This window comes from Sinocyclocheilus grahami, unplaced genomic scaffold, assembly GCF_001515645.1.
Source record: "Sinocyclocheilus grahami isolate Dianchi unplaced genomic scaffold, SAMN03320097.WGS_v1.1 scaffold21.1, whole genome shotgun sequence".
In the NCBI taxonomy this organism is placed as follows: Eukaryota; Metazoa; Chordata; class Actinopteri; order Cypriniformes; family Cyprinidae; genus Sinocyclocheilus; species Sinocyclocheilus grahami.
Genome location: NW_015505200.1, coordinates 4,504,676 through 4,512,424, shown reverse-complemented (window position 1 = coordinate 4,512,424; position 7,749 = coordinate 4,504,676). Strand labels below are relative to the sequence as shown.

At 35.7% G+C, this 7,749-nt stretch overlaps 2 protein-coding genes across 5 annotated transcripts in view; both read right to left on the bottom strand.

The window, feature by feature from the left end:
• LOC107557297 (serine/threonine-protein kinase PAK 2-like) overlaps positions 1–2,864 on the bottom strand; it is a 22,602-nt gene extending 19,738 nt beyond the window's left edge. The window contains exons 1-2 of one of the 4 annotated variants that reach the window (XM_016240707.1): positions 2,583–2,864; positions 1,895–1,913 (exon numbers count right to left, since the gene is read on the bottom strand). The gene's annotated coding sequence lies outside the window, so the exon portion shown is untranslated. The other 3 variants (XM_016240689.1, XM_016240714.1, XM_016240697.1) reach the window with 3 other exon arrangements.
• A 296-nt stretch (positions 2,865–3,160) lies between these two features.
• Positions 3,161–7,749, bottom strand: part of LOC107557337 (inhibitor of growth protein 5-like) — an 11,904-nt gene continuing 7,315 nt past the window's right edge. Inside the window, exons 5-8 of the mRNA XM_016240725.1 lie at positions 4,053–4,146; positions 3,787–3,922; positions 3,464–3,525; positions 3,161–3,355 (exon numbers count right to left, since the gene is read on the bottom strand). Coding sequence (XP_016096211.1) covers positions 3,316–3,355; positions 3,464–3,525; positions 3,787–3,922; positions 4,053–4,146 — 332 coding nt within the window. The 3' untranslated portion in view covers positions 3,161–3,315. The remainder of the gene's footprint in view (positions 3,356–3,463; positions 3,526–3,786; positions 3,923–4,052; positions 4,147–7,749) is intronic.

Below are 7,749 nucleotides of genomic sequence, written 5' to 3'. Positions count from 1 at the left end.
GGAGTAATTTTGGTTGGCCGGCAACTCCTGGGAAGGTACACCATTGTTCCAAGTTTTCTCAATTTGTGGATAATGGCTCTGACCATGGTTCGCTGGAGTCCCAAAGCCTTAGAAATGGCTTTATAATCCTTTCCAGACTGATACATGTCAACTGATTTGATTCTCATCAGTTCTTGAATTTCTTTAGATCGCGGCATGATGTGTTTGCTCTTTAAGCATGCTTCACTTTGTCAAACAGGTTCTATTTAAGTGATTTCTTGATTCAACAGGTCTGGCAGTAATCAGGCCTGCGTGTGGCTAGTGAAATTTAACTCCGCGCTCTAAAATAATGTATTTAATTGCAGTTCTTTCATGATTTAACAGGAGGGGGCAATTAATTTTTCACGTAGGGCCACGTAGGTTTGGACAGCTTTTTTCCCTTAATAAAGGAAATCATCATTTAAAAACTGTATTTTGTATTTACTTGCATTATCTTTGTGTAACATTAAAATTTGTTTGATGATCTGAATCTTTTAAGTGTGACAAATATGCAAAAAATTTAAAAAACAGGAAGGGTGCAAAAACCTTTTCACACCACTGTAGATGTACTGTAGTTCAAGTGAAGCATGCCATGATCTATGCTTGACAACAACTACTGGCTATTCATTTGCCCCACTGCTGTGACAAGACACCATTTGACACCAAAGGTGAGTCAGCTTGTTGTTGGTTTTTTTTTTACTTTCTGTTTTTACTTTTACTTTTGATTTATGCATTATCAACACACAGTGATAGACTAATCTAAGACATGAATTCAAGACCAGAAGAAGTGCATGTCGCTAGTAAGACCAAAGTCATGGATTTGATTTCCAGGGAGCACGTGAACCGATAAAAATGTAAACCTTGAATTCAACGCAAGTTCCATTACATAAAAGCATCTGCCAAATGCATATATTCACAGTAATATCACAGAAACTACCACTTGTTACAAATTACAGGATTTTCTCCAATAACATCATAAAGATATACTTTTTCCATTTATGTCATGCATAAAAAGTAAGTAGGACTTCAGCCAAAGGCTGAACGCTGTCCTCTCAGTTTGTGTGTACGAACAGGTGAAGTGAGATGAAACTGCCAGAGAAAGCTCATGGGAAGCGGGACTGTGAACATTCCCGTCTGCTCCCCTGAGCCTCTTTGACATGAGCCGCGCCAGGCCTAAACTAACCAGAATATATTTGTTTTTCACACTTACAGACTGGAGGGTCAAAAGTAAACATAAGTTGCCAGTGACTATGAATGCAATGTTGTGTCCTCAGTATGAATGCAAGAACATCACTATTCACTAATCAGCATTCAGCCAACAGACATGATGCACTGATACAAGTTCCATGGACTGAATCTATCAAACATTTTTGGTCAAACAAATTCCAGCTATGTTACTTCTGATAGTGCTGATTACAATCTTCAAGCAACCACTAGCGAGACAGTGAAGAAGAAGAAACACATCAGCAGAGTGCCACCACTTCCTATTACTCATATCCCCTCCTCTTCTGATTGGTGGACGGATAACAGAAGCATTTCCTGATCCTACCAGTCACGACCACTATAGGTCACACACTTGCACTTAATCTGAGCAACTGGACCAAAACAAAGATATCAGAGCACGCCTCTCTTTTACAAATGTGTGGTTGTGTAGAGGAACTGTTTACAGGAAGACAGACCAGGGGCCTTTTGTATTTGCAGCTTCTATATAAGGAAATACTGAGCAAGACTTCCTAAACTAAGCCTAGCTGTCATCCTCCTTCCATGCTATTGGAGAATAAAGGCATGTGCTGGTCCAGAGAAGCAGCAGCAAGCTTTCTAACCACAAAATGCTTGCTTATTGTTAGAGAAATTAAAATGGTCATTATTTACTCACCCTCATGACTTCATTTCTTCTGTGGAACACAAAATGAGATGTTAGACAGAATGCTATGAGAACTCGGTCACCATTTATTTACTGCATCTTTTTCATACAATGATGGTGAAAGGTGACTTAAATTGTGATTTATGCCAAACATCTACTTTGTTTTCCATGAAGAAAAGAAAACAATTGTCACATGACATACCAGCAAAAACATGAAAGAAATGCCTGTAAGATGTGACTTTGATTTACAGTCATTTTTCCCTCACACAAGAACACTTCAACAAACACTAATATAAAACAACAGTTGATGTAAAAATGTTAAAACGTAATGGAAACTAAGGTTTAGATCTCTGTTTTTGTTGGCCATCTACTTGTGTTAATTCATAATCTTTGGGAAAAGATAACCCAGAATCCTTCTAAGCGGAAAAACAAACAGCTCTGTATTAAAACAAGAGTATTATCAAATCAAAAGCTTAATGATAAATGCACATAATCTTTTTTGAATATGAAGTGGTCTGCGCACTGCTGGCCGAGCAGATGTCAAGATTAGACCAGTTTTGCGTTTTCAACTCACCAGAACTCCCGCAAACCTCTTCGAAGCTTTAGCCCCGCCTTTTTCACTCTCATAAACAGATTTTGCTGCAAGTATAATGTGAATATTTCACTTGAGATTATGATTTGGGATGCCGTGTCGACGTACTTGTAAGTTTGCTTGAGTTGACTTCTTCTTGGACCCGGGATCTGTCTGCTATGGCGGAGGGGAAGCGGAACTGTCGACCCAGCCCAGTGTTTGGACTTCACTAAACGTAGCTTTTTCGGTTGATCAGGTTTTTATTCTAACCTATTATTATAAAAATCTTAATAAATATTATTAAAATGCGCGCAAAAACTAACTTTGATCATAAGTTTTCTGCAACCTCAAACTACTGTTTGCAAATGGGTTCCGTCCATGCGTTCTGACGGCTGTGTTGCATGACGGGAAATGTAGTCTACATTTCTATTATGTTGCGCTGAGATGGAGTTCTCTAGGAACTACATTTCCCAATACCGATCGGATTTTAACTTTGTCAAATAATTTCCTTCTACGATTCATCGGTATGCCAACGTAAGTATTTTATGCAAGTCCTATGAGAGCCAGGCGTTTAGATTAGCATAAAAATATTTTTATATATTACAAATAGTATGATACAAGATCAAGCTATTTAGACAAGGCATAAAAGTCATCACCATAAATAAACTTTATTCTAAAGCAAAATGAAAAGAGATCCAAGCCCTCTGCTGGCAGCAACTGGGAAATGCATTTAATATTCTTCCCTGTTGTTACATTCATGGTCGTCTACATAGCAAAGGCACTTTTACAAAAGGTTAATTGATTTCCACTGAATAGGTTGTAACAACTGGACATTTAATTCAGGATGCATTGTTGAAGTAGACTATTTTTTTCTCATCTCTTGGGTGCATCGTGGGCAGTACCTGTAAACAGAGAACACATTAAAAATGCAATATTAAGTACATGGATAAGTCAGTCAGTATATGAAGTATGCAAATAAAATAAACATGAAGTAAAGGGATTTGGCTCACCATTTTCCCTTTGGTTTGGTTGCTAGGCCGACACAAGCAAAGTGAAACCATTCTACTGGACACTGTTAAAAGAGAAGAAACCTTTTTAATTCTTTTACATATCAACAATAAGATGACTTTTCTCTATTATTTACAAAAAAATGCCTATTCCCACTGGACTGGCAGTATTTTGGATATTATAAACCATAATTCAATCCATTAGTCTCTTTTTTCCTTATTTTATTATGTAAAATGGTACTTGTTTCTGTGTGACAATTGTGTTTTCTCAAACAATGGCTTAAAAATAATTTTAAAATTATATATATTATATAACTATTACTCACATCAGAATTGTCACATCCAATCATTTCGCCATATGATACTTGACTACACAAACAGTATGTGGGTTCATTAGGGTCCACTGGCATATCCAGGACATCTGATGGGTGCATGGCGAGCAGAGATTCACTTATGTTGGCACTAGTGTTTGAGAGACAAGACACACACACACACACACACACACACACACACACAAAAAGAGTTGAATACAAAGCCTTAAAATAATATATACTGGCATCAATCAAATGTGTACTTTTAAAATGACAGTTACCCAGTTTTCGTTTTTTTCTGCTTGGGTGAATCTTGATCCGATCCTTTCTTGTCTCTTCCATGGGATCCCCTCTTGTCTTTTATATTCTTATCCTCTGAAACAACAAATGAGTCTGTTTAGTCTCACCCTAAATGACAAGGGTTCCCACTCTTTCATGAACACCAGATTCAAGGACTTTTTAAAGCACCATTTATGTTATATCAAGCACCTATCAAATTCACACCCCAGACTATGTAGTGTCATGAAAGACCTTACAGTACATAACATTTCACTTACACTTAACATTTACATAAAAAATTTCAGAGTAATGTTTTGATTGTGTAGGTTTCATAAATTTAGACCGTTTTGAGCAGTTGTGTAAAAAGGAATTTAATGAAATCCATTGAAGTCAGTACTGGTGATAAATAAAATTCAATTTCTAAAATATGCATCAAACTGATTTTTGATGTAGTTCTTGTACAAGATTTAAATTCGAAAATCAACTATGTTGTAATAACATGGTAAAACCTGTTAATATTAAACATTTGCACATTCACTTAAAAGATACGTTACTCATTAATAAAACTCTTTATTGTAAATCCCATTTTTTCATCTTTGACCTAGGAATGCAGCTCAAACATGCAGCTGCTCAAAACGTCAGTATTTTTGAAAATATTTAATGAGCATTTTAAACCTTGTACACGTGCAAATCTGTAAAAAAATTAAAAAATAAATTAAAAAAATAGTACTTTCTATTTGCTTTTAAACTGTAAACGCTTTTCACTAAGCTGTTTTTCCAATTTTTCTACATTAAAAATTTCAGAGTAATAATGTTTTGAATGTGTAGGTTTCATAAATTTAGACCGTTTTGAGCAGTTGTGTAAAAAGGAATTTAATGAAATCCATTGAAGTCAGTACTGGTGATAAATAAAATTCAATTTCTAAAATATGCATCAAACTGATTTTTGATGTAGTTCTTGTACAAGATTTAAATTCGAAAATCAACTATGTTGTAATAACATGGTAAAACCTGTTAATATTAAACATTTGCACATTCACTTAAAAGATACGTTACTCATTAATAAAACTCTTTATTGTAAATCCCATTTTTTCATCTTTGACCTAGGAATGCAGCTCAAACATGCAGCTGCTCAAAACGTCAGTATTTTTGAAAATATTTAATGAGCATTTTAAACCTTGTACACGTGCAAATCTGTAAAAAAATTAAAAAATAAATTAAAAAAATAGTACTTTCTATTTGCTTTTAAACTGTAAACGCTTTTCACTAAGCTGTTTTTCCAATTTTTCAAGTTCTACCTTTTCTCCTTAGCTCCATGTTGCAGTAAGTTTTGGGAGTTCCTTTTTAGTCCATCTCCTATCCTGAAAAGTCTGTCTTGCAGAGACTGACAAAAATGAGCTCCTAAAACTTTCTGCCAGAGTCTGGAAGATCAATTCTTCTAACAGTGGTACAAGAGGATGTGGTGTTGGTCCTTCAAGAGTCACTCTCAACTTATCTGTCAATAAAGCCTAGAAAAATAGTCTTCATGTATTTCACAACACTTCAGAATATTATCCTTATTAAGTAGGGGTCATTTTTAAGGATTTGTTTTACCCAAGCAAAGCCTCTGAGAACCTGACACCTTGTAATTCTGGAGACTCAAGGTTGCAGTTCTGGAAAATAGTGGCACTGGAGACTAAAAGGTTCCTGATGGTTTCACACTTAATTATTCACATTAATTATTAATTATTTTGCAGTTAACATGCTCTTTTCTTCTCCACCTGTTTTTTTCTGACCCCGCTGACCCAATGAGCATTTTACTGACCAATGGTCGTGCCTTAACTTTGAAATTTCTGTATTGCATTCGTTTTTAATATTTCTCAAGGGGATTTAATCATTTTTGACTTCTCAGTCGGAGTTAAATAATTTTTTTGGCTCATTTCATCCGTAAAAGAAAACTTGCCTAATAATTCTGCACACCTTAATAAGGAGTTTTTTTATTTCCAGCCTTCATGTACAATTATATATCACTTCTAAATGATTAAATACAAAAATAATAGTAGTTATTAAGATTGATGTGGGTTGGAATTGGTAAAATGTGCTTGGAAAAAAATATGATCAGAAATCAACGTGCCTAATAATTATGCACACACTGTAAGATGTGCTCCCTTTACACAGAGTGCGCATGATAGCGAAATCGAAAGTGAAAAGCGAGCGCTCATTCAAATGCGATTTCAATACCCCGCATATTGATAGCGGCTCCCTGATGTGCGAAAATAATATACAATATTACAATGTTTGCGGGATCGGGACACACACGTTGTGGGAGTGGGCGGTAATGGTCAGAAATTCAGTGGGAGCGGGCTTAAGAAAACTGTCCCCAAGGCTCTAGGCTGCGCATCAACACTCACGCTAAGTTTTTTCGGCTACCCCATCTCCACCCCCAATCATTAGTGCTGTTTCGTTCTGTCTTTGACAGAACATATAGGACCATTTTTGAAATAGCGCCATAAACAGGGGTTTAAAGCAAAAAAAAAAAAAAAATCTCTTGACTGAAAATCTTTCCTTAGCCAAACCCCATTCCACAGCCATACCTATCACACACACGGTTTAAAAGCATTTTTTTCTTCTTGTAATTAGGAGCGCTTGTCCTCCTAATTTAAACAACATAGGAGCACCTTCTGATCAATAATAAAAAATTCTGATAAAAAATTTGCTTTTCTAATACGAGGTGACATTTGACTCAGTGACTAACAGGGGTATTTTCTTTTTACCTTTGTAATGGCATCTTTTTCATCTGTCAAATTCAAAAATTTACGTTTATAAGCTTTTTAAAATTTCGATTTAAAACAATATAATAAGAAGTAGAATAAGACAAATAGCTTGTCAAGCATATGAAATTAGTATTAATAAAAAATGAATTTATACAGAGGTGGCACAGGTACATTTTCAGACGTTTAATGAGGCTCAGAGGTGGCATGAGTGCAATTAAATTCATACATTTATGTGGAGATTAATGTTGTAAATATAAAATTTTGAATACAGATATATTAAATGATTTAAATAACTGAAATTATACGCTAAAAATGAAACTAAATCCGCCAGCAGGTGGCGATAAGTCACTGATTTTTAATCACTGAATCATTCATTCAATTGATTAGTTTGAACGGCTGATTCATTCAGGAATGAAGCAAGTCTTTATGAATGGGTAATCATGAATCACTGACTTACTAGATTCGTTCAAAAACACACTTTCATTGAATGAATGAAACTCAGCTGTGTTTGCTTTTAGAGATGCAAAGTGGCTGAGCTGTTACTATATTTGGAACTATTTTCGTTAAAGAAATAGAGCAAAATCAGGCAGTACTTGTTTACTGAACTGTTGTATTGAATCTATCACATTTGCAAACTCTTTTAATAACTATTAAAAGCTGTCACTCTCCTTAAACACATGCAAATGATACGTTCCGTCATCTGTCACCTTGTTATTAGTGCGGAACCTGCGGGAATGAGTACAATTGCAATTAATAGCCACAATCCCGGGCCGAAATTCAAGTCCTGCTCTGTGTTCTCTGCTAATAACCCGACTGTGAATGATGCGAGCGGCGTCACTATGTTGTCACTGAGAAGCAGCATGATTTTTGGTGTGCCGGCACAACAACAACAACAGTGCGCTACATGTTTCTTTTCCCCTAATTTTTTCCCCAATTGACGGAAATC